Below are 27,421 nucleotides of genomic sequence, written 5' to 3'. Positions count from 1 at the left end.
TTCAGTGGGCAACCAGTCTTGGGCTACAGGGTGATATGACTGCCAATGATTTGCAATGGTTGGCACTTTTTAATGAATACACATTAGTATTATAATTGCTTTATGCATTGTGTATAAAAAAAATTAATTAAATAATTTATTACTTTGCAATTTTATTTATGATCCACTCAGACACGTAGAAGTGCAGACACAGTCTGCTCAAGCCCGGTTCTCGCGATATTCCTCGAGGTTTCCGGTGTTGTGAATGTGACTGGTAAAGATGGCGGTCAGCATCCGAGGCCGTCCTATCCGAAGTATACGGATGCGAGGTGAGATTAAGTTTACTCTGCTCGGCCGATTGACAGATCCATCCGAATAATATGATGCAGTCTTCATCAGCTACACCTGTCCGAAGCGTCCCTTTCTCAGTGTCTTATTTTATCTTGCATATGCAGGTCGGAATGACAGTGGGGAGGAAAATGTGCCGCTCGATCTCACAAGAGGTAAGTCAGATGAAACTAGCGAACTCCCTAACTAGACAACATTTCTGGTCAGATGAAACTAGTGAACTCCCTTTGGACATCGTGCTTGTTTGGAATGTCAGCCTCGCGGGAACCAAACCCAACTATGATGCCCCAAAATGCTTGCTGCACTAGATTTTGAGACACACAGCCTTAAACTAAGGCAACATGCATCATAGATCCGTTTACAATATATGCTCTTGTATATAACGTTAAGTATGCAATAATTAAAGGTGTTAGAGGTGTCCAATGCTTTTTATTATTATATAATGGTTGCATGATATATGTGTCTCTTCAGTCCAGCATTGCAGGACGGTAGGGTCCAAAGGGTGAGGGACCAAAACAACACTGCTGCAGCAAGAAAGCATGCGCTTTTTCTTTGGTTTTTTCTTTTATTATAATTTTTTACAATAAAATAATATGTCAGCTGATGTCCAATTTAATGCAGCAATTCTTCTAAATAGTTTTTTATAAAACAGACTTTTCATATGTTAACAGTAACATTAGTTAACATGACTAGCAATGAGAAACACTTCTGAAGCATTTATTATTCTTAGTTCATGTTAATTTGAACTTCCAGTAATATATTTTAAAAAGGTATCTATTAATATTGTTGCATTTTTGTATGTTATAATGCAGTTACTAGGGATGCACGATATATCGGCCACCATATCGGTATCGGCCGATAAATGCTCATTTTTTCTGTTATCGGTATCGGCCTGATAAGAAAATTTGGCCGATATCTTAAAGCCGATAAATAATGCATTATTTCCTTCAGAGACACTTCAGATGCGCGCTGTTCGTTTGCAGCCTTTTGTGCAATTGTACGTTGTAATATTGTGTTTATTTGATGTATATCTGATTTATCTCATATAGAATGCGTTTGGTTAAGTTAAAAGAGCGCTTCAGTTTACCAGTGATCATCTTTAGCTCAGCACACGCAGCCCAAACAGCAGTGCACAACATTAATAACTATGATTGGGAATGTCATGTATATAACATTCTAATGAGAACATTATTATAATAAAACGTTGGGAATTCTTTGGGTTTAGTTGCCGTGTTTCAGCGCGTTGTTATGGGAAGAGCGCATCCACAACAGGATCACACATTCTGACTATAGCACGCAAGAACTGCATCATTTTGTACATATATAAGTTGTAATATTATGTTTATGTTGTATTAATATTAATCTCAGGATGCATTTCCTTGAGTTAAATAAGCTGCCAGCAAAACGCTTCAGTTTACCATGTTCATTCAGCTCTTCAGCTTCAGCACGCGCAGCTCAACGGCTGCTATTTAAAACAGTGGTATTAATTTGTTACTTTTTCAAAATCATCGATACATTATTAATAACAACAACCACTTGTATTTTTCTCTTATTATTTTCATCAACAATATGGTTTAGTAATTAAAATCATTTAATTATTGTCCGTGCAGAGGCTATTCCGTTTTATTGATCTATGGCGCATTCATTTTGATTCTTTACATGTGTAATGATGTCCAGTGACTTGTTTGCATTATTTATGCATTATTTTATTTATTTGTAAGACTTTTTTATGACTAAATTTGGTAATGGGAGAGTAAAAATATTTTTAAAACGTACACCGTTCAAACTAGGCTGCTTATGTTGAAGTGTTTGGGATGTGGCTTTTAATGATGAGACCTTTTTTGTAATCAGGCTCTCAAAAAGTATATAACAATTTGGATATAGATTTATCGGCCAACATATCGGTTATCGGCTTTCAAAAATAAAGAATAATCGGTTATCGGTATCGGCCAAAATTTTCATATCGGTGCATCCCTAGCAGTTACATTTTTATTAAATAACAAACAAAATAAACACTAACAAATATGTTGCTTATAACAAAGGTTTTGCTAAATATTTAACTAAAGAGACTTTATTGTCAAGGTTTACCTTTTATTGTAGTAATGCTGGTGATTTTATTTGTCAACGTATCTGCTATTATAGAAATGATATTCATTGTTTGTCATTCTGCAGTGAGATTCATCATCCTGTTAAGTTGTTGGTCTGTCAAATGAGCTGTCAAACTTCCCTGGGATTGACACTATATAGATCATGCTCACTGTACAGCTCAACAAACAATTCCAAATCTTAACTGAAAATTTCACAGTTCACTGTGTACATATATAAATTGATTTATTCTGGGCACAAGATCAGAGTTTTTATTTAGAAATAAGACTGCTGTTAAAGTTGTCTGTCTTTTGGGCTGAACACAAAATCCTGGACAAACTGTGAATTCAGGGGAATCTTGACTCTTGTGATCATAACAAACATGGTTAAGAGCTTTACTTGCGTATTCTTTGCTGTTTTGTTTTAAATTGTAATGGATTTATTTACATGTATTACTAAATATAGCTTTTGGTATTGTTTGTCATAGTGTCTTTGTTGGGGGAAAATAGCTCATTAGCTGTTGCAGGGTCATGATTGTGTCTTTGCTGATAGGTTACCCTTGAGGCTGTTTTCCAATATGACCTCTGTGAGGATGGCCTTTTCTGGATGCTTCCAGAGGTTGTCAAACTGGCTAGATTTTGTAACCCGGGTCAGAAAAGATTGCCTTGGTTTCCTGAGCTCGGATAGTATCAATCCAGTACTTGTATTCCAGTCATGAATTCCTGCTGATGTACACCGTCGTTCAAAAGTTTGGGGTCGATTTTTTTAAAGAAGTCTCTTATGCTCATTAACACTGCATTTATGTGATACAAAATACAGTAATACTGTGAAATATTATAACAATTTAAAAGCGCTTTTTTTCTATTTTAATATACTTTAAAAAGTACTTTATTCCTAAAATGGCAAAGCTGAATTTTGAATTTTCAGAAGACTTCTCCAGTCTTCAGTGTCACAATTTAAAAAAGAAAAAAAAAACGTCTTATTGACCCCAAACCTTTGAATGGCAGACTACCTGTATTTAGACGAGACCTGAGCTTCACTGTTTTTGGTTCCAGTATGAAAGGCAACAGGGAGTCTGTGGAATATTTGTGGATTTTGTTTTGGTACAGATGACTGAACATGTATCCTGTGTGACTGCTGGGGGAAATGAATCGTAAAGAGTGCAGTATTTGTAATATCTTTGAATGTCTGTATTTTATGTAAGCTGGTTTTGCACAATATAAAGCACTAATGTTTGTTTTATTGTACTACCTTTCTAATATGAGAGGACATCAACTGCTAGAGCAAAGACCATTTTCCTATCATTTTTTATTTTATTGTTTGTTGAAAAGAAATATTTGAAAATGAAATATCTGAATTCTCACTGAATGGTTGCCAGGTTTCTTTTTAGATATTCATGTCACAATTTAACAAAAATGTTTATCCTATATTAGATTACTGGTATATGATATATATCCGAATTGTTGCTACATGGATAGGCCTAGTTTGTCTGCAAGTTCTATCTGCACTGGAACTGGTTTTCCTTAACTTTTATAGATTGTACATGGTTATGTCGAGATGTCAGCTCTCTGCTGTTAGTGATTCGCTGTTGGACATTTATCACTAGTTCTTGATGCTTGCTAAGACTTCCTTACAAAACTGAGCACAGGGTGTTATTTATGAAAATTTGTTAAGTGAGATGATGTCAGGAAGTCCCACTGTGTCTAGCAAAAACACTCTGCTTTTGTGTGCTTACTAATTTTACTGCTCTGTGATTGATTCCATCCCATAAAGCACTTGGAAATGGTGCGGTTACTTCTGTCACGCTGTTACAGGCAAAACATTATATCCATTTGTGTTTCCATCCCTGTTTCTCTGATGACCTCACAACTCTTCAATCATCTTTTCTTCCAGACCCTTCCGAGAACATGCGAGAGATCCTCCAGAATGTGGCCAAACAGCAAGGAGTCTCAAATATGCGCAAACTCGGCCACCTAAACAACTTCATCAAGGTTTGTCATCTCAAGAGTGGATCAGGGAATGCTGGGATCAATGTTGTTAGCTGCCTAAATCCCAACGTTTTCTTGCTCTGATGCTGCAGAACAAGCACTGTAGGGATATGAAAACTACATATGACTAGTTTTTAGGTTGTCTGAACAGTTAGTGCACTTTCACTAAGGGATAAGGGATCTGTCATTTAGAGAGTTCTGTGGAACACAAAAGAAAAAATTGTGAAGAAATAAGGTTGGCAACTAAACTGTTTTGCTGCCCGTTGACTTGCATAGTATGGACAAAAAAATACACTTGAAGTCAATGGAAACCGAAACTGTTTAATTACCAACATTCTTTACAATATCTTCTTTTATATTCCACAGAAAAAGAAACGCATACATGTTTGGAACGACATGAGGATGAGTAAATGATAACCGAATTTTCATTTTTTGGTGAAGTCGAATCCCCTGAATAATAAGGGTCAGCACACGACATTTGTGTGTACAGAAACAGCTGCTAAAAATATTAAAGCCGTTATATATAAAAATGTAGATAACATAATTAACTTCTAATCAACTAGTCGGTTGTTGAAAAAACTAGTTGGAAAATCCTGCTTATCCCTAATGCGTAGCAGCCTGCTCAATCTGGTACATCTGTTTAGCATTACAACACAGGAGTCCTGCATGTGAATACTTACCGGTGTTTGGTAAAATGAAGCAAACGGAGTACTTTATGATTTCCGTCAGTCAAGGCCTGAGGGTTTTTCTGCCCCACACTGGCAGGATCTGGCCTAAAATAAAAGCGTCTGAGCATACCCAAGGAATAACCCCGGGCTCAGATGCTCTCAAATTACTGAAGTGCTGTATCTGGATCAGTTTTGCATTTTAACACAAAAAGGGTAAGGGCAAGCCATGCAAATGTAATCTCCTGATCGTGCAAGCCACAGAACCAATACAAGACTGAAGGTGTGAGGCTGAGGATATGTGAATGTTTTGTGGTTCGCAGCCAAAGCGAGTTGCACATGTGTTTGCCAGTCTAATGGCCTTAAAAAGAGATGGAAACTTCAGATGGCTCTGTGGCATTACTATTTCGATTACCAGTACAGAAAATGTAGAAATGTAGCTCACTTTATGTGATTTTAATTTTATTGAGTCTTTTATTTTGTTTCTAGCTGACCTGTCACAGGTGGCGCTAACCGTAGAAAAAAGGACAAACTTTTTTTTCTATACACTGTAAAAAATTTGTGCAATTTTAACTGTAAAATTTTGTAAAAACGCTATGGAAAAAAACTGTTAATAGGTTAACAGTAAGTTCCCGTACTATATACAGGGAAAAACTAAAATATCTAACCAGACATTTCATGTAATTTTACAGTAAAATGAAGTAAAAAAAAGTCTTAGAAGTAAAAATAACAAATCAATGTATAATTTACAGTCAAAAACTGTAAACTGATATTCCCAGAATTCCCTGCATGACACTCCACATTTGAAAGTATTTTGTTTAAATAATCATGTTTTTTTTGTTATTAGTTATGTATATTTGGGCTTTATGTTACATCTTATGTTGTTTAATGAAAGTTGAATGCATTATTTAAATATCATGTGTGTTACCATGATGATGTTTTGTTTGCATGAATGACTCTGTGCACCTTCTATATATTAGTATATACTTCTGCTTGTGGCGAAGCTACTTGTGATGAACTTTGATTCTTCATGTGGCTTTCTCTTTTACCACCTGCATTATTATGGTGGTTGTCAGTATGTTAAAGGTACAAAACAGATTTTAATAGCAGTGTGCATTGTTGAATTTACTGGTTTACATTCAAATTTTCTGTAAATTACAGTTTTATACTGTACAATTTACAGGTTTTGGCCGTAAATGTGATTACAGTTTTTCTATATTTTTTACAAAATTATTCTGGCAACTACAGCTGCCAAAATTATTTTGTAAAAACTACAGTACTTTATTCCTAAAATGGCAAAGCTGAATTTTGAATTTTCAGAAGACTTCTCCAGTCTTCAGTGTCACAATTTAAAAAAGAAAAAAAAAACATCTTATTGACCCCAAACCTTTGAATGGCAGACTACCTGTATTTAGACGAGACCTGAGCTTCACTGTTTTTGGTTCCAGTATGAAAGGCAACAGGGAGTCTGTGGAATATTTGTGGATTTTGTTTTGGTACAGATGACTGAACATGTATCCTGTGTGACTGCTGGGGGAAATGAATCGTAAAGAGTGCAGTATTTGTAATATCTTTGAATGTCTGTATTTTATGTAAGCTGGTTTTGCACAATATAAAGCACTAATGTTTGTTTTATTGTACTACCTTTCTAATATGAGAGGACATCAACTGCTAGAGCAAAGACCATTTTCCTATCATTTTTTATTTTATTGTTTGTTGAAAAGAAATATTTGAAAATGAAATATCTGAATTCTCACTGAATGGTTGCCAGGTTTCTTTTTAGATATTCATGTCACAATTTAACAAAAATGTTTATCCTATATTAGATTACTGGTATATGATATATATCCGAATTGTTGCTACATGGATAGGCCTAGTTTGTCTGCAAGTTCTATCTGCACTGGAACTGGTTTTCCTTAACTTTTATAGATTGTACATGGTTATGTCGAGATGTCAGCTCTCTGCTGTTAGTGATTCGCTGTTGGACATTTATCACTAGTTCTTGATGCTTGCAAAGACTTCCTTACAAAACTGAGCACAGGGTGTTATTTATGAAAATTTGTTAAGTGAGATGATGTCAGGAAGTCCCACTGTGTCTAGCAAAAACACTCTGCTTTTGTGTGCTTACTAATTTTACTGCTCTGATTGATTCCATCCCATAAAGCACTTGGAAATGGTGCGGTTACTTCTGTCACGCTGTTACAGGCAAAACATTATATCCATTTGTGTTTCCATCCCTGTTTCTCTGATGACCTCACAACTCTTCAATCATCTTTTCTTCCAGACCCTTCCGAGAACATGCGAGAGATCCTCCAGAATGTGGCCAAACAGCAAGGAGTCTCAAATATGCGCAAACTCGGCCACCTAAACAACTTCATCAAGGTTTGTCATCTCAAGAGTGGATCAGGGAATGCTGGGATCAATGTTGTTAGCTGCCTAAATCCCAACGTTTTCTTGCTCTGATGCTGCAGAACAAGCACTGTAGGGATATGAAAACTACATATGACTAGTTTTTAGGTTGTCTGAACAGTTAGTGCACTTTCACTAAGGGATAAGGGATCTGTCATTTAGAGAGTTCTGTGGAACACAAAAGAAAAAATTGTGAAGAAATAAGGTTGGCAACTAAACTGTTTTGCTGCCCGTTGACTTGCATAGTATGGACAAAAAAATACACTTGAAGTCAATGGAAACCGAAACTGTTTAATTACCAACATTCTTTACAATATCTTCTTTTATATTCCACAGAAAAAGAAACGCATACATGTTTGGAACGACATGAGGATGAGTAAATGATAACCGAATTTTCATTTTTTGGTGAAGTCGAATCCCCTGAATAATAAGGGTCAGCACACGACATTTGTGTGTACAGAAACAGCTGCTAAAAATATTAAAGCCGTTATTTATAAAAATGTAGATAACATAATTAACTTCTAATCAACTAGTCGGTTGTTGAAAAAACTAGTTGGAAAATCCTGCTTATCCCTAATGCGTAGCAGCCTGCTCAATCTGGTACATCTGTTTAGCATTACAACACAGGAGTCCTGCATGTGAATACTTACCGGTGTTTGGTAAAATGAAGCAAACGGAGTACTTTATGATTTCCGTCAGTCAAGGCCTGAGGGTTTTTCTGCCCCACACTGGCAGGATCTGGCCTAAAATAAAAGCGTCTGAGCATACCCAAGGAATAACCCCGGGCTCAGATGCTCTCAAATTACTGAAGTGCTGTATCTGGATCAGTTTTGCATTTTAACACAAAAAGGGTAAGGGCAAGCCATGCAAATGTAATCTCCTGATCGTGCAAGCCACAGAACCAATACAAGACTGAAGGTGTGAGGCTGAGGATATGTGAATGTTTTGTGGTTCGCAGCCAAAGCGAGTTGCACATGTGTTTGCCAGTCTAATGGCCTTAAAAAGAGATGGAAACTTCAGATGGCTCTGTGGCATTACTATTTCGATTACCAGTACAGAAAATGTAGAAATGTAGCTCACTTTATGTGATTTTAATTTTATTGAGTCTTTTATTTTGTTTCTAGCTGACCTGTCACAGGTGGCGCTAACCGTAGAAAAAAGGACAAACTTTTTCACTGTAAAACTGTAAAAAATTTGTGCAATTTTAACTGTAAAATTTTGTAAAAACGCTATGGAAAAAAACTGTTAATAGGAAGTTCCCGTGTTCCCGTACTATATACAGGGAAAAACTAAAATATCTAACCAGACATTTCATGTAATTTTACAGTAAAATGAAGTAAAAAAAAGTCTTAGAAGTAAAAATAACAAATCAATGTATAATTTACAGTCAAAAACTGTAAACTGATATTCCCAGAATTCCCTGCATGACACTCCACATTTGAAAGTATTTTGTTTAAATAATCATGTTTTTTTTGTTATTAGTTATGTATATTTGGGCTTTATGTTACATCTTATGTTGTTTAATGAAAGTTGAATGCATTATTTAAATATCATGTGTGTTACCATGATGATGTTTTGTTTGCATGAATGACTCTGTGCACCTTCTATATATTAGTATATACTTCTGCTTGTGGCGAAGCTACTTGTGATGAACTTTGATTCTTCATGTGGCTTTCTCTTTTACCACCTGCATTATTATGGTGGTTGTCAGTATGTTAAAGGTACAAAACAGATTTTAATAGCAGTGTGCATTGTTGAATTTACTGGTTTACATTCAAATTTTCTGTAAATTACAGTTTTATACTGTACAATTTACAGGTTTTGGCCGTAAATGTGATTACAGTTTTTCTATATTTTTTACAAAATTATTCTGGCAACTACAGCTGCCAAAATTATTTTGTAAAAACTACAGAATTTTTTTTACAATATATATATTTGATGAATTATCAGTTCACTGACAGCATTGTCATATTTCAGCAGACGATCATGAGCCCTTTCGGTCTAACAGATCATGAGCCCTTTCGGTCTAACAGATCATGAGCCCTTTCGGTCTAACAGATCATGAGCCCTTTCGGTCTAACAGATCATGAGCCCTTTCGGTCTAACAGGTTTTGTCAAGTCAACCATGCTGTGAGTTGTATAAATCACCTGAGGATGAAAAAAACACCCTTCAACTCTTTGAACATGGGCATGTTTTCGCTCGGTGTGAAATACCCTGCAGTGTTCCAGCAATAGTTTGAGTATTTCAAAACAAGTAGAGTCATCAATGTCTCTATTTGTTGCCAAGTAAAATATATAAATGCTTGTTTATGTCTCCAATACAGCTGCTCTGCAATGTAGGGCACTCTGAGGAAAAGTTTGGCTTTACCTATGAAGAAATGATCCTTTGGTGAGTCATAAAGCAACTGAGGTTTCAGTTGTTTTTCTTAAGAAATTAATACTTTAGTTCAGTAAAGATGCATTCAAATGTGAAAGTAAGGACATTTTTATATTACAAAAGATTTTTATTTCAAATAAATGTTATTCTTTTATATATATATATTTATTTATATATATATATTTATCAAAGAATCCTGAAAAAAAAATTATATTTAAAAAATATCATGCAGCACAACTGTTTTCAACATTGGTAATAAATGTTTGTACCAAATCAGCATATTAAAATGATTTCTGAGGGATCATGTGATACTGAAGACTGGGGTAATGACTGCTAAAAATTCAGCTTTGTCATCACAGAAATAAATAACATTTTAAAATATATTCGATTAGAAAAGGGTTATTTTAAATTGCAGTAGTTTCAGAATAGTATAATTTGTACATTAAAGAATGCAGCCTTGGTGAGTGTAAGAGACTTCTTTTAAAAACATTAAAAAACACAACTTTTGAACAGTAGCATATAAAATATAATCTCTTTTTTTTCTAGTAAACGTTCCCATACACAATTAATCATTAGATTTGTTTTCATCATTTTTAATTTAAATGAAATGACTTTGTCCACCTCTGAAATGACTTATCTTGTCTTCTGCCTTAGGAGAAAAAAATATATAAAACATTATTTCTCAGTGAATGTCCTGTTTTACTCTAAAACGTGTGAAATAACTTTAAATGATATTGAAATGCAGTGTCATGTTGTCTTTTCTGTTTCTTTCACAGCCTCAGGTTGGCACTGCTCAATGAGGCTAAGGAGGTGCGGGCGGCTGGTTTGCGTGCTCTCCGCTACCTCATCAGAGACAGTAATATCCTTCAGAAAGTGCTGCGGCTCCAGGTGGATTACCTGATTTCCAGGTCTGTATGACATGTCTTCATAGCACTGTATGCAAGGCCAGTCATTTCAGCAGTTTAGTTCAAGTCTGAGCTAGGGTTTTAAGGATATGGACTAACTGTTTCCATCAGAAACAAGACTTGATGTTAATTCATGGTGAGTTGTGGGGATGGGGCAGTCGGGGCCTAATGGTTAGAGAGTCGGACTTGTAACCCAAAGGTCGTTGGTTCGAGTCTCGGTACAGGCAGGGATTGTAGGTGGGGGGAGTGAATGTACCCTCTATACCACGACTGAGGTACCCTTGAGCAAGGCACCGAATCCCCAACTGCTCCCCGAGTGCAGCAGCAAAAATGGCTGCCCACTGCTCTGGGTGTGTGTTCACTACTCACTGCTGTGTGCACTTGGATGGCTTAAATGCAGAGCACAAATTCCAAGTATGGGTCACCATACTTAACTTCACGTCACTTTCACTTTCCTCTCTTGTTAGTATCTGAGAGAGAGGAGGAGCGAGTCTAATGTGAAGAGCTAGTCAAGTCCGGTTAAGGTCATTTTGAAGTGGTGGTACTGTAAGGATGTGCTACTTCCTCTGTCCTGTCTGAACACCCAGCAAGTGAGATATTGGATAGGAAAATTAATCAATTACTCATACTTCTCAGTGCAGATGTTATTATGGTTTAAGAAGCATTTCACTGCATTGACTACTAATGTTGACTGGTTCACATAATGTTGACTAATGTGACCTTTTGACCTTCAGGTGCATTGACATCCAGCAGAGTAATGAGGTGGAACGCACACAAGCACTCAGACTGGTGAGAAAGGTGAGATGTGAACACTTCCTGCTGTTTTGTTGTTCATTCAATACTGAAAAATATCACAGGAGTCCTGTTAAAAAAAAAAAAATTTTTAATTCTTTACATTTCTAGATTTTTATTTTATTTTGCCATGCAGATGTTGTCTTGCATGCATTATCTGATGAATGAACAAAAATTCAATTTACCATCCTATGTATTGTGAACAAATAAATGATGAATGAAACTATGATAGAAGTAGCCCCAGTAATATTCTTTTTCTTAATTGTTCTATTTCATTTAATCTTTATACTTTTAGATTTAATTTAATTTAATTTGACCTTTTATTTGACATGTTTCTGCCCTGCAGATGTCATTTAGCACACACTTTTTAATGAACTAGCTTGCTGCTAAAATTGAGTTTACAAAACTGCATTTTTTGAAGAAGTAAATGAACAATGGTAAAAACTGCACCCCCAGAATTATTCTTTTAATTTTTTTATTTATTATTTATACTTCTAGATTTTATTTTATTAATACATGTTGCACTCAAACAAAATGAACTAAACAGGAAATCAAAATGTTCTCACATTATACACTGGGCCATTTCTTTAACAATGTTCAGTGTTCTTTTTGTCATGGACCGAAGTGTCGGTATAAGCTTTTTTTTTTTTTTTTTTACAATGATTTTCTAGATGATCACTGTGAACGCCCTGCTCTTCCCAAGCTCAATCACAAACTCCCTCATTGCTGTGGGTAACGATGGACGCCAGGAGCGGGACCGTATGGTTCGTGCCTGCATCGCCATTATCTGTGAACTTGGTAGGTTTGCTGCTTTGCACACTGATCAGAGAATGACTACGTATCAAACTGTGAATGTGTATGTTGACCTTATTTAATGTCTATGTTTGTGCGTGCAGCACTGGAGAACCCTGAGATTGTGGCAAAGAGGGGTGGTCTCAGCACCATCCTGAAGAATGTAATCGACTGCCAGCTCAGTCGCATCAATGAGGCTCTAATGACCACCATCCTGCACCTGCTCAATCACCCACATACGCGGCAATACGTTCGCTCTGATGTGGAGCTCGAGGTATGAATCTGTCTTCAACAATGAGACCATCAGAAATTGTATTACTTCATTTTCCATAATTGTTTTAATTACTATTTATTTTATTATTATAAATTAAATAATATTATAAATAATTAAATTATTAAATAATATTGCAACCATTTTATTTTATTATTCATTTAGTCCTGTTAGTTTGTCTTTAATTCAACCTTACATTTTATATTACTATATGACATTTATATGTTTTATGTAAATTTGGTAAAAGCTGTTTTACGAGGTGTAAAACACCTCTGGTTTACTGGTTTTTTTTCCAGCAAATCCTGGCACCTTACACAGACTTTCACTACAGACACAATCCAGACACAGCAGAAGGTCAACTCAAGTGAGTGTGCAGCTTTAAGGTCAAGCTTTCAAAGTAGAATTTGCCGTTGGTGACGCAAGCATGCAACTTTTATTGGCAGCATGTATGGATGTGTGGTATTTCTCTCTGCAGAGAAGACAGGGAGGCTCGATTTCTGGCCAGTAAGATGTCAATTGTTGCTTCCCTTCGCTCTTGGTCAGGTAAACATATCTCAATATCTTTCAAAGAATATGTCAAGCATATTATTATATTTTTCACATTGTCTATTGAAAATGAACTAACATTCAATGCTTAAATTCTGTGGAAAACTGCAAGGCTTTCTCTGGAATCCTTGTAGGGCCTGATTTCAGTCAATACTTTTATTAAAGGGGTCATATGATTCTTTAAGATTGATTGTGTAACAGTGCATATCTTAAGATGCTGCATCTAAAAAGAAGCTGGCTTATGAGCGCATGAATATTGTAGTGCATCATGCATCTTTTAAATGGAATTTCATTGAAGTTGGTGTTTATTGCTGCTCAGACCAAACCTGTTGTTTTGTCCCACTTTACTTCCAGGCATCATTAATCTCTGCAAATCAGGCAACTCTGGAATCCAGTCTCTCATTGGTCTGCTGTGTATACCAAATATGGAAGTGAGGGTATGACAAAGGATATAATTAGAAATCTTGCAGTACACAGAGCATGCAAATCAAATAACCAGCATATTTCCTGTTTTAAAAAATTATTAGTTACGTAATTCATGTTTACAATTTATAAATGTAATAATAGCCAAATTAAATTTATACATGTAAGATTAAATCCATAAAGTGTGACGAAAGTTATTTTATTATTGAATTACTACAGATTTGCAGGTATGGCTTTGTATTTTCTGCACATTGATTTTATTTTATTATTGCAAGTAAAGAGCACTGTTTTGGGAAATTACAATGAGTTGCATCCACACATTTTCTTTAACCTAGTATTTACAAAAATGTTTGTTTAGTTTTCTTAGAATTGAATGCATGCAAAATATTGAGATTAATTACTGAGATTAAAAAGAGATTATTTCATGAGATTTATCAAATATTTTAATGGCCTGTATTTTATAATAAACATAATTGTATAAATAATAATTAATTCTATTTTTAAATATTCTATTATTGTCTGTATATGTAATAATAATAATAAAATTAATAATAATACATAAACCCTAAATATTATACAATGAGATGTACATACAGAGTCAATGCTCAAGACTCATTATGAGGTACTTCATCACACTCTCTCACTCTCTTCTCAGCGAGGTCTGCTGGAGGTGATGTATGATATATTCAGACTCCCTGTTCCCGTGGTGACACAAGATTTTATAGAAGCTCTTCTCAGTGTGGGTGAGTGCTACTGCTGTCTGCTTCCACTGATAACATATTCATTTCCAGACATCTACCACATCAGAAGTCAACTCACACTGACAAGAATCATGTGTTCTATCCCCTTTCTAGACCCCAGTAGGTTTCAGGACAGTTGGAGACTGTCAGATGGCTTTGTAGCCTCAGAAGCAAAAATTATTCTTCCGCATAGGGCACGGTCCAGGTAAGACCATTTGCTGGGTTTAATTAACTCTTAAACTGAGCTAAGTAATGAAGCCTTAGCAGATCAGCCTTGTATGCATTTAGCTTCAATGTCTTGACATGTGTTTGTGTTCTTTGTGTCCACCCAGACCGGATTTGATGGATAACTATCTCGCCTTACTACTTTGTGCTTTCATCCACAGTGGACTTTTAGAGGTAATATACCATTTTAAAATTGTGATTCACCATCATCTTTTCGAACATGAACAAATCTTGAAGAAAAGAAGCTGTGGTTCATTCAAGCTGTCATTTTTTTTATTCATCCTCGTGTTGTTTCAAACTTTTATGACTTAGTTTCTTACATGGCCCACGAAAAGAGATATTTATGAATGTTCATGCTGCTCTTTTCCATGCAGTGAAGCATATCAAAACTGTCAAGCTCCAAAAAGAACAAAAAACCCAAATGTAGTCTGTGACAATATATATCGCAAGACTTCTGAAGCCGTGATGTTGTTTATTTTCAGGGCCTGGTTGAAGTGATTACGAGCAGTGATGATGGTGTTTCAGTGCGTGCAACCATCCTCTTAGGGGAACTCCTGCATATGGTATTATGCTCAAATCAATGCAACAGTGAATACAGCTTAATCTTGTACTATGTCTCATATGACCTTAAATGGTCTTCGTTTTATTTTCAGGCCAACACCATTCTCCCCCACTCCCATAGTCACCACCTGCACTGCCTGCCCACTCTTATGAACATGGCTGCTTCTTTTGACATTCCTCAGGAGAAAAGACTGTGAGTTGCTGTCTTGTCCTAAATATCCAGAAACACAAATAGCACAGTGTCAAAGCTACGTGATTATTTCTGTGATTTGATGGAGCTGTGTTCGGTTGTGTTTTGTAGACGGGCAAGTGCTGCGGTCAACTACTTGAAGCGATTTCATGAAAAGAAGAAGCAAGGCCCCAAACCCAATAGTCTTTACTTGGACCACATTATTCGCAAATCACTGGCTGCTCATTGCTGTCGGGACCAGAACCTAAGGCCCCAGAGGGACATTTTTGTCATTAAGGTACGTGCAGGTGACTGGAGGAAAGCATTTCTTGGATGTTTCAGCTTGGATGTGATCTACATTTTTGTTGTGTTCTTTAGGACACTGAGGAGGCCCTGATGATGAACCTCAGAGACAGTCAGATTCTAAATCATAAGCAGAATTTGGACTGGAACTGGGTGCTGATCAGTACCATACTTAAGGTAGGATATTTTGGATTAAATTGTTGTGTTTTTTTTAAAGACAGATGGCTTGAGTACCACTTTCTTCCTTGTGTCAATGGAATGCAATTTAAAAAAAATAATTCTACTTTATAATATTTTAAAATTAATTTTTTTTTCCTGTGATGGCAAAGCTGAATTTTCAGCGGCCATTACTCCTGTTTTCACATGGTCCTTCAGAAATCATTCTAATATACTGATTAGGTGCTCAAGAAACATTTCCTATAATCAATGTTGAAAACAGTTTAATTAAACTGCTTACTATTTGTTTGGAAACCATGATTTGAAATGGAAACATTTTATCTGAAATAGAATTTCTTGTAACGTTAATGCATACTTACTGAATAAAAGTATTAATTTCTTAAAAAAAAACAAAAAACTTTTGAACCCTAGTGTATGTCTGATGAACATTATATTTTGTCTTTTTTTTTTTGTTAGCATGGCAATAAAGCACCAATTAAATTTTTTTAATGTAAAAATCTACACTGAACAAAATTATAAACGCAACACTTTTGTTTTTGCCCCCATTTTTCATGAGCTGAATTCAAAGATCTAAGACTTTTTCTATGTACACAAAAGGCCTATTTCTCTCAAATATTGTTCACAAATCTGTCTAAATCTGTAGCTGTGTCTCATTTAGAAGGCTGCACCCTCCGGAGGTCGAATCCTCTGGAGGTCGCATCCTCTGTAGGATGCATATACGAAGTGTCCTCAACCTAGAATTAAACGAGACGGCCTTCGTAGGACAGGCGGAAAAGGAAACCGGAAGTATCACGTTGCTATGCCAACACATTTAGAGCATCGTTGCGCTCTCACACTACTTAAATGAAGGAAATTTATTTCTAAATTTGGGAAGTAATTTGAAAAAAAAAATGCTTTTACTTGATTTATTTTGTTCAATGTTTGAGGAGCTGCAGCATACCTACAGCAGGCATCTATCAGAGAAAAAAAGGTGGAGGATATTAAAAACACATTTTATCCGTTTTTACCGAGGCGATTTAAGGTAAGTTGTAAACACCACATCTGCGCTTGTGTGTACGTGACATCTGCCGGCGCCGGCATTTTTCAAATTAACAATGGTTGTTCACGGCGACGCAAAAAATTGTGGGTTATCTGTAGCAGGGAAGGATACACCTCATGCATCCTCCGAAATACTGTGAAAGAATTTCGCATTTGAAGGTTGCATTCGGAGTGTCCTACTTGCTTTTCTGAAATGAGACAGCCTCGATGACGTATGTAGCCTTCGAATGCGACCTCCGGAGGACGCAGCCTTCTAAATGAGACACAGCTTGTATTAGTGAGCACTTTTCCTTTGCCGAGATATTCCATCCACATCACAGTAAAAATAAAAGGCCACTCTAAAATGTGCAGTTTTATCACACAGCACAATGCCACAGAATGTCAATGTTGTGGATCGAGTGGCCCATGGTGGTGGTGGGGTTATGGTATGGGCAGGCGTATGTTATGGACAACGAACACAGGTTCATTTTATTGATGGCAATTTGAATGCACAGAGTTACCGTGACGAGATCCTGAGGCCCATTGTTGTGCCATTCATCCACGACCATCACCTCGTGTTGCAGCATGATAATGCACGGCCCTATGTTGCAAGGATCTGTACACAATTCCTGGAAGCTGAAACATCCCAGTTCTTGCATGGCCAGCATACTCACTGGACATGTCACCCATTGAGCATGTTTGGGATGCTCTGGATCGGCGTATACGACAGCGCGTTCCAGTTCCTGCCAATATCCAGCAACTTCGCACAGCCATTGAAGAGGAGTGGCCCAACATTCCACAGGCCACAATCAACAACCTGATCAACTCTATGCGAAGGAGATGTGTTGCACTGCGTGAGGCAAATGGTGGTCACGCCAGATACTGACTGGTTTTCAGACCCCCCCGGACCCCCCAATACAGTAAAACTGCACATTTTAGAGTGGCCTTTTATTGTGGCCAGCCTAAGGCACACCTGTGCAATAATCATGCTGTCTAATCAGCGTCTTGATATGCCACACCTGTGAGGTGGATGGATTATCTCGGCAAAGGAGAAGTGCTCACTAACACAGATTTAGACAGATTTGTGAACAATATTTGAGAGAAATAGGCCGTTTTTGTACATAGAAAAAGTCTTAGATTTTGAGTTCAGCTCATGAAAAATGGGGGCAAAAAAGAAAGTGTTGCGTTTATAATTTTGTTCAGTGTAGTTGCGATGTGCAGTGTGGTATCTTTTCTAACTTGATTTTTAATTGTTTTTCAGTGGCCAAATGCCAACCTTCGGAACAACAAAGAGGAACAGATGTACAAGTAAGTAGAGTTTGGTTTTCTATTCTTAGAAATCTTCCTAATATTTTTTTTGTGGCCCATTCATTGCTGTAAATCCTACACTTTCTTTCTCAGGTTTGTGCGAAGGCTGCTGTTCTTCTACAAGCCTAGCAGCAAGCTGTATGCTAGCCTGGAGCTGGACCACAGCAAGGCCAGGCAATTAACTGTGGTGGGCTGTCAGTTTATTGAGTTCCTGCTGGAGTCAGATGAGGTGAGAAGAAAAGATATCAGAACTGAGCCTATCATGTTGCTCCGAACGTACAGTATATAACTTTCTTTCTTCCAACTTCTCCATTTGTGTTTCGCAGAAGAAAGAATGGCATGATAGATTAGAGAATTTAAAATTTTTAAAGACTTTTCCTGTCTTCTCAGGATGGACAGGTGTATCTTGAGGACCTGGTGAAGGACGTTGTGCAATGGCTGTCCTCGTCCTCTGGGCTGAAACCAGACCGTAGTCTGCAGTGCAACGGCCTCCTCACTACTCTCAGCCAGCACTACTTCCTATTCCTCGGCACTCTCTCTGCCCACCCCCAGGGTGTTAAGATGCTTGAGAAGTGCAGCGTCTTCCAATGGTTAGATTAGGAATGATTAGAAATTATATAGAGATACACAATAGATTGGTATCTTCCAATATTAGCCTTTTTTCTAATTGTTTTGACAGCCTGCTGAACCTGTGCTCCCTGAAGAACCAGGACCATCTTCTGAAGCTGACCGTTTCCACACTGGACTACAGCCGGGATGGCTTAGCACGAGTCATTCTCTCAAAGATCCTCACTGCTGCTACTGACGTAAGAAACAAACCTACTACCCTTTGAGTGTGTTTACCTTTACAAAGCATGCTGGTAAAAGCATTCCCCTATGCTAACAGATCTCTAATACAGTTCTTGAATGTTATTTTGGCACAGAACTGCAGGCTGTATGCCACCAAGCATCTGCGGGTGCTACTTCGAGCTAACGTGGAGTTCTTCAGCAACTGGGGTATTGAACTGCTGGTGACTCAGCTACACGACCGCAACAAGGCTGTCTCGGTGGAGGCTTTGGACATACTGGATGAGGCCTGTGAAGACAAGGTGAAGTCAATTGACACACAAGGGCAAAAGGGAGGATGTTATTAACATTGAGGAGTTTAACTTGGCAGAAAGTCGTGTTATTTAACTGAGCTTGGAGGACCAGCCACTGTACTTCAGGCCCAAACTCCTAAAGGACCGCATCCCCTTCACCATATTAGCTTCCAGTCGACTTGTCCGTAACCGCTTCCTCATCTCCCTTTCCGGAAAGAAACTCCGTAGTACCAGTGACCCCAAAGGCACTGGTAGCAGCAGTAAACTCCAGGGTGAGCCCACATTAGGAGGCCTAAGGAGGATACGCACAGTTACAGAGCCCTCTATATTCTCTCCAGTTCAGGGAGATGTATTCAGTCCTGTATTTACTGACGGACACCTGCTGAAAAGCCCAAGTGTTAGTCTGGATACCTCTTTTGTGGGCTGCAAGACTTCGGAAACTCAGGGCAGCACATCTAGTATTGGGGAGTCGGAGGTGCATCTGAACAAAGCTGGAGAACGGAGCTCAGGTGTTGGAGACGCCCCCCGGGAGCAGACCAGTCGGGAAAGGCTGGCCGGCGATGGCTCAAACTCTGGGGGCGGGGCTCAATTTAAAAGTCGCAGCCAGAGTTTCAACACGGACACTACCACCAGCGGCATCAGCTCCATGAGCTCCAGCCCATCCCGAGAGACGGTGGGTGGCGTGGACTCTTCTACCATCGACACGGACTGTGTTAGCCTCAATACGGTCATTAGCACTCAAACTGTCAAAACACTTAACTCTCTCACGCCCCAGTCCAACCACCTGCCCCTGTCCAAATCTAACTCGGTACTGCTGATGCCACCAGGTTCCTCTCATACTTTGCCACGGAGGGCTCAGTCCCTTAAATCGCCCTCTGTCACGACCATTTCAAGCCTGACAGACTGTAGCTTCATGTACACCAGCCCTCGAGACGCATTGGGCTATGCTACCCTCAAACGACTACAGCAGCAGCGCATTCACCCTTCCCTTTCCCAAAGTGAAGCGCTCGCCTCGCCTGCCAAAGACGTGCTCTTCGCCGATGCCATCACTATGAATACTGGCAGCCTGGACTCCAGACTCACACCACGCAGGTAAAGCAGATGGTGTAAAACTCTTTCCCTTTTCTGTCATTACGTCACCCTTCGTTTACTTTTTTCTTTCGCATCAAATTTTACACTTACACAACTTTCTCAGAAAGCATCCAGTTACCATCCTGCTCCAAAGGTTTCAAGATGTCTTGACTCAATGAACATTTCTCAGAAGAGTCATTAAGAGTTAAGAAGTCATTCTTCTTTAGACTTCCTTTAATATTGTTCTGTTTTGGGATGCGGCTGTGGAAGATATCAGCCTGATAAGACCATAGTATTATAAATTCTAGAAATATCAATGTTAATCAGACAAGAAATGAGTATTAGAGTTCCCCGTTAATGTTACCATCCATATAATACAAAATGACACTCCTAAAAGCCCAGAATGAAGCACTGCTCCCTCTGGAAATAATGTGGTCCGTTTCTGATGGTCCCTCTCAGGTATACTAAAAAGCACTTCAGATGTCTGGGCCAAGGTTCGTGCAGGCCCCATCACAGATCTCTGCTGCCACGGTGCGTGGTCCATCCCTTGGGCTGACGTTCCCCTCTTTCAGTTTGAACGTCCACTTCAGTCCATTTTTACAATACAAAAACCCTAACCTCCTTGGCTACTATTTCGTCGTACTTTGCCCCCCCCTTTTTTTAATTTCTCATTAGCGCTCCCATAGCCCATATCTTAACCTGATTCTCTTCAACCATGACTCCTGAGTAGTGTTGTTTTTGGCGGCCTGTTTTAATTTTAGTTTTAGTCTAGTCTTTGTGTGAAACTGTCATTTTAGTTTTTATTAGTTTTAGTCACGTTCATACTCTTTTTAGTCTAGTCAAGTTTTAGTCGACTAAAAGTCTGAGCATTTTAGTCTAGTTTTAGTCGATGAAAACTGATGACATTTAGTCTAAAAATTCTGAATATGAAAATTGTATTTTAGTCTCTTTTTAGTAATGCAATTCTATTTAACCAATGTTTAATCTTAGAAAGCTATTATTATCAGAGGACACGTGAGCATAACGGTTAGCAGATCAATGAATGAGAGGGCAGCGTTACCAGAGTTGCCCATATACCACACCATGTTACAGCACAGTAGGGCTTTTGCAGACAGAAACAATACTGAACTACATCGATGTTTCCTGTCGGCTTGATTTTTGAGAGGACTTTGCTGTTCCGATGAGCATGAACGGTATATGAATGGAGCAGTCACATGGGCCGCGAGCGACTGAGCGGAGCACACACACACAGAGCGGGATAATATACAGTCTATGGATAATACACGCACACACACACACACAAGTGAATCCTGAGCGGTGAACTCATTTTCGGCAGCCGGAATTTCTGTGCATCTCTAATTATTGGCGACATTAGAAATGGATATTATATAATAGCTGCTTTTTTGAACATTTTAGCAATTTAAAAATATTAAAAAATGATTTTTTTACACGGCACCCCTGCTCTCGACAGACCCCGGTTGGGAAACACTGTTCTAAATAATTAAAGGTAAAGGTTCGTTGACGACTATATTTAGTCATAATTTTCGTTGACGAAAGCAACACTACTGAGCCCTTGAAATTACCTCCCCACAGTAGGACAAAGTAAACTCTCCTCATTCCTCATTGATTGTATGTAGTTCTAAAAATACTTTCTAACCTACGCCCTGCCTCCTTTGCCACATAATTCCTTCAAGTAGTTTTCTGATGTAAACGTTCTGAAACCGATTCCCTTAATAGCCTTATTCCCGCATTTGATCCAAGAAGCATGTAGAGGTTTTTGACCTTCAGAACTTGCATGATGCAGCTAATGGAAAACAGCTGCTCTTTCTGAAGTGTAAATAAGCTTCACCAGCCTGTTCCCACATTGACAAACCTACCAATTATCTGCTAGCAAGAATACAGTAATGCAGTATCATCACAAGTAGTTTCCAAAATGTCCAAACTTCCTTTCTTACCATTTTCTCTCTCCCAATGTTGTCCTCCTTCTAAACGCTTCTCTCTGATCTCTTCCCTTCTGTATGAGTACAGGTTTCTCAAGGCTTTGAGTTTTGCATCTCTGGATAAGGAGGATCTTCTGAGCCCTATCAGTCAGACCTCCCTGCAGCGCTCCTCCTCAGTTCGTTCCATGGTGTCCAGTGCCACATATGGCAACTCAGATGACTACATTGGCCTTGCACTGCCAATGAACATCAACAGCATGTTCCAGGTTACTAACTACTCTATGATCCGGTTTATACCTGATACTAACATCCATCTCTGGTGATCTGATCCCAGTCTGTCTATCAGGGAAGATTGCTCTTTACACATGATGTTACTATGCAATTAAATACATCTTGAACAAACTGTCTCAGGGAGTGGTCTGCAAAGTCAAAGTGTGTGGCCACCACTTCCGAAAGGTGTCCACTTGGGATAGGATTATCCAAAAAGGATGTCAATACCAAGTGTAAACGGGCATTACAAAAATACTTTCTAAATTTGTCTGGCACTTGACTTTCTTGTATTTGGTTTCTACCTAGATTAAAGACATACCGTACTTCCAGAAGAGGACAAGTCCACCGTCAGAAGACCGATCAGCAAAGTTCTTCTCAGGAGATGCAGATGGTAAAGACAGGAATGGTTACATTGTTTAATCAGTTACTATTCCCATAGCATTAGTGCCTCATTACTGCTTCAGTAACTGAATGCTGCTCTTTTCTCAGGTTCCAGTGAAGGATCCAGGCATTCTGTTCTGCGATCTCAGCTTAGTATCACGGAGCTGATTGCGGTGAGCCGTTCAGACCAGCACCAGCTGCTGGGTGCGGAGGAGACCGGTCTGCAGGAGCACAACGAGGAGAACTGCCTTTACTGTGCAGGGCTCTACATGCTTGGCTGCAATTTAAGCACTCCCACACAAAGCCGCACAGGTAAGCTGCACGTTTATCCAGATGAATATTGGAAAAAGGTGACATCACTTTGACCAGATGTCCCTAAAATCCTGTGAGAACTTATGCAATATTTTACTTCAATCATGGTCATCTAGTTACCAAATATCATTGGCTGCTTTTACACTTTGCATTAACATGCGACCTGTATCCGGATGTTGTCCACATACACATTGAAAAGACAAGTGTAAACGCGCTTCTGATCGGAATGTTATCTGATCAGCGTGTCCTGGTCCAGAGGTAGTCGTGGATGCATTGTGATTGGATCTCAGAGTAATTCAGTTCAATTCAATTCAAGTTTATTTGTATAGCGCTTTTCACAATACAAATCGTTGCAAAGAAGCTGTACGATATATGTTTCTACAATATATTTAGTGGTAGCTTATCAGTGGTTACTATGTCAGTAAATGGACATATGGCAGAAATGTACGGAAAAATCAATTAAAGACAAATCAAAACAGACTATGAACACTATTAACAGCAATTATTATATGTTTCAATCAAACTTATAGCAAAATTTGGTAGTTCTGTATGTTGTTTCAGGGTTGATGTCCTCTGAGGGGTTGGCATCATCTCTTCTCAGGTGTTTTGGATCCAGAATGTGAATGTAATGTAATGTAAACACAATCCAGCCATCGTGTCTGCATTCGCAGGTTGACGTCACGTAAAACCCCATCCCCTCTCTCCCGAACTGTCAGAAGAAAAATGGAGGACACCAGGCCGTGGAGCGTTAGTGAGACTCAAACACTTAACACCGTGCCTACACCAGACATGAGAGTTGCCGCGCAACAGCGTGAGGCTGTCTCCACTGAACGTGACAAAGTGACCATAGCAAATTATTTGAACTTTGTGTCAGTATGTCAGAAATAGGACGAGGCAACAGTTTACTGTCGGTTATTTGGTGTCGCGCCCCCCCACATCCAGTGTAGACAGCATCACTGATTACAATGGGTTCTATACTCTATACTACTAAGGCTTATTTGACTATTGCGGGAAAGAGAGTTCCAATCAGTTATCCGGATAGAGAAGTCACTTGATGTTGCCAAGTGTAAACACGCCGTGTCCTGATTGACTGATTAGCCGATCTGCTTGATCAGATCTGATCGCATGTTAATGCCAAGTGTAAACGCAGCCATTAGGTAATTTGTGTTCCCTCATGTTCTTATACACCCTCAACCCTGTTTTAGACTATCCCGATGCTCCATTCTCGGAGTGGTGCAGTCAGTCTTTACACAACCTGGAAGTCATGCCTCAGTCTAAGTACTCAGGAGTGTCTGGCTGCAGCGACGCTGTCTCTCAGGGCTCTGGTGGCAGCACACGCAGCACCGAGCTTGTTCTTGGTGAGGAATTCTTCAAGCTGGCAAAAATCCGGTTGGGAAAATTCAGGCAATTCTCAAGCATTTTGTTTTGTACAGGTGAATTGATAATTGTATGCCTGTGTATGCTGTCTTTCTGCCAGGGGTGAAAAATATACCTGAGGATGCTCCAGCGTGCCGTGTTCTTCTGAGGAAGGAGGTGCTTCGGCTGGTCATCAACCTGAGCTCCTCAGTGGGGACAAAAGGGAATGAAACTGGACTCCTCACGTAATTAAATAATTCAATTTGATATCAATTCAACAAATGCTTTCCTAATTAATTTTTAACAGAGGTTTCACTAAATATTGCTGTAACTGGGAAGACTTTTTGGCTGAACATTATTTTGAGTTGATCCTTTTGATCATTTTAATGAGGCAGTATAAAGTGAAATTTTTCTTGTGGAAAATGAAGGGAAGAGTAAAGCTTAGTAGAGAGAGGATTTTTTTTCTTCTCTGTTTTCTTTCATTGTAACTTGTTACCTTGCAGAATCAAGGAAAAGTTTCCTTATGCGTTTGATGACATCTGCCTGTATTCCGAAGTTTCATACTTGCTGGCTCACTGCATGTTCAGACTGGCTTCACGACGCTTCATTCAGGAGCTTTTTCAAGATGTTCAGTTCATTCCGGTAATGCGAAACTTTTCTCACATTAGCCCAAACAGTCCAACAGACCTGTATTTCCGCAGCTAAACTGGGTTTTTACAATTTAGTTTACAAGTTTCCAGTTTTATTGATGATGTCCCTCACAAATTGTTTTTCAGTTCTGGACTTAAACTGGGTTATAAGTTTTAATTTCTATGCCACTAGTATAAATGAACAGAATTGCAAAATAATGATTGTTTTAACACTTTTACATTACTAAGCATTCATATCGTAATCTTCTTATTTGTAGATGTACGAGGAGGCTGAGAGCATTCTGATAGTTCCCAAGAAGTCTACCACAGTAGATCTTCCATCAGAGCCGTGATCCTCTAGGCGTTTTTCCAGACTATTCTCTTCCCCTATGCAGCATGCTGTCAATCTTTTTCTTGGCCTGACCAGGCAACTAAGATGAATACGCAATAAGAGACTAGGGCTATGGGACAGACATAATTGGATTGAGAGAGTCACCGGGAATGTTTCCACAGAGAGGGAAAAAGCGGTACGTTAAGAGAACAAACTCTTTTTACATGAACAAGTATACTTTACACAGATGCTCTGTAGACATCTACAGTGGATGTCGTAACCAAATAATTCTTGTAAATGACTGTTATGAACTGTAATGCATTGAACGGAAAGTGAAACATGCGTATATTTGAACTGAGTCAATGCAAACTGTATTTCAAATGCAAGCGAGCAAAATCAATCAATAGTCTCTAGGGAGTTTATTAACTTCTGTCATTTCCGTTCAATCAATATTGTCCTTTTTTAAGGGCCTGGGCGTATGATTGCACGTAACAAAAGCATTATTTCTTTTCCCTGAGTGGATCCCTCAACACTACAACATTCCAGCTGTTTTCTTTGGATTTCTCTATTAGTAATTCTGGTTGTTTAAGTATGAAATGGCTTTCGCAACCAGGCTGAGCAAACACTCGTAAGACAATCATCATTAAGTAAGAATAATAATCAGCATCTGACAGTTTTTCTTTCCCTTTTGTACCTGACTCATAAAATGATTTTTTCAGATTTTTATTCTTGACGTAGCACATAGCAATCCCTGAGTAAATGTATGCACATGTATTTGATGGTGGTGTTACACAATCATGCAATAGCCACTGTATTGTATTATTGTGTAACTTTGTTTACTGACTTGTGAAAAATCATCCAAAAAAAATCTGACATTTGAATCCCTAAGATATTTATTTATTTATTCACTTATGTATTGGTCCAAGCAGCTCCTCTCTGTCTCTTTGACTTTATTTTAGCCCATTAGCCAAGATAAAACTGGCTGTGTATTATTTATATCTTGACAGTAAATGTATAGAAAACTGGGCGTCAAAAGAGGAAGTTAAAGTGCATTTCACTACTGCTATTTTGCAGTAGTTCTCTTCTCTGTTTTAAGTAATTTTAGTGATTTTGAATTAATAATAGAAATACTGCACCCAGAATGTTCTCTTTCTGTAGAGAAAATCATTAATTATTGAAGCATTAATAAAACCAAGACTCGCCAAACATATTTCACAATATTTGTATATGAGAAATACCTTTGTACTAATAATGCTTTTTAACCTGAATGTGGTCAGGAGATTTTGAATGGGCAAAAACATATTGGGTCAGAAATTAAGGTTAAACTGACAAGACATGATTAAGACTGATCCTTAATATATGACATGTTCTGCTCAAATTCAACTGCCTGTCATTCATAAACTACTACTATGCTTTATCGTTATCAATTTTTATAACAGCAATTCTCAGTATTGCGCATACCCATTTTGGTTTAATAAGATAACAAAATGTCTTCAGGGTTAGGATGAATCTAGTTTAACATTGAATAAAAAAAGACCAAAAATGGTTAGATCCCACTTTGTAAGTATAAAATTGAGGTTCATATTTGAATTAATTCTATGCAATGTGCCTGTTAATTCTGTATGTACAAATGACTTATTGAAGATAGGACGATCACTTCAAACATTTTCTTGGCTGGACCATTTATGTTATTTAGGCAGCTTTCATTATTTTGCCTTATTTGTTATTAGCTTTAACCGATTAGAATTAATGAAGTTGCTCTTTTTTTCTTGTGTTATTTATTATAGAAACTAATAAATCTGCCTTTGCCTACCTTGGCTTTTGAATTAAGTATCAGGTTTCAACTTGAGTCTAATATGGCCAGCGATAATACTAGTAGTTGTTACAGTATTTCCTTTTAGGCTTCTGGGGAAACTTTTAAGTGCATGTGCATTCTAACCCCTATCTGCAGTATAATGGATAGAAAAAATAA

At 38.2% G+C, this 27,421-nt stretch overlaps 1 protein-coding gene across 1 annotated transcript; it reads left to right on the top strand.

Moving 5' to 3' along the window:
• The first annotated feature begins 244 nt into the window (after nucleotides 1–244).
• Nucleotides 245–26,983, top strand: LOC107591724 (rapamycin-insensitive companion of mTOR-like). Its single transcript, XM_016280959.1, is given in 32 exon segments — nucleotides 245–308; nucleotides 435–482; nucleotides 4,306–4,403; nucleotides 9,799–9,863; nucleotides 10,628–10,759; nucleotides 11,491–11,554; nucleotides 12,220–12,346; nucleotides 12,445–12,614; nucleotides 12,908–12,975; nucleotides 13,087–13,154; nucleotides 13,512–13,594; nucleotides 14,236–14,323; nucleotides 14,435–14,525; nucleotides 14,653–14,719; nucleotides 15,028–15,108; nucleotides 15,199–15,299; nucleotides 15,408–15,573; nucleotides 15,654–15,755; nucleotides 18,034–18,080; nucleotides 18,174–18,309; nucleotides 18,471–18,670; nucleotides 18,760–18,886; nucleotides 19,004–19,168; nucleotides 19,266–20,251; nucleotides 20,690–20,761; nucleotides 22,259–22,436; nucleotides 22,747–22,831; nucleotides 22,930–23,133; nucleotides 24,339–24,491; nucleotides 24,611–24,734; nucleotides 24,993–25,131; nucleotides 25,397–26,983. Coding segments are annotated over 32 exon segments (4,374 nt in total). The 3' UTR covers nucleotides 25,472–26,983.
• Nucleotides 26,984–27,421: the final 438 nt, after the last annotated feature.

The sequence above is a fragment of the Sinocyclocheilus grahami genome, unplaced genomic scaffold (genome assembly GCF_001515645.1).
Source record: "Sinocyclocheilus grahami isolate Dianchi unplaced genomic scaffold, SAMN03320097.WGS_v1.1 scaffold145.1, whole genome shotgun sequence".
Classification (NCBI taxonomy): domain Eukaryota; kingdom Metazoa; phylum Chordata; class Actinopteri; order Cypriniformes; family Cyprinidae; genus Sinocyclocheilus; species Sinocyclocheilus grahami.
Note: the sequence above shows the minus strand (reverse complement) of the source record. Positions and strands in the feature narration are given on the sequence as shown.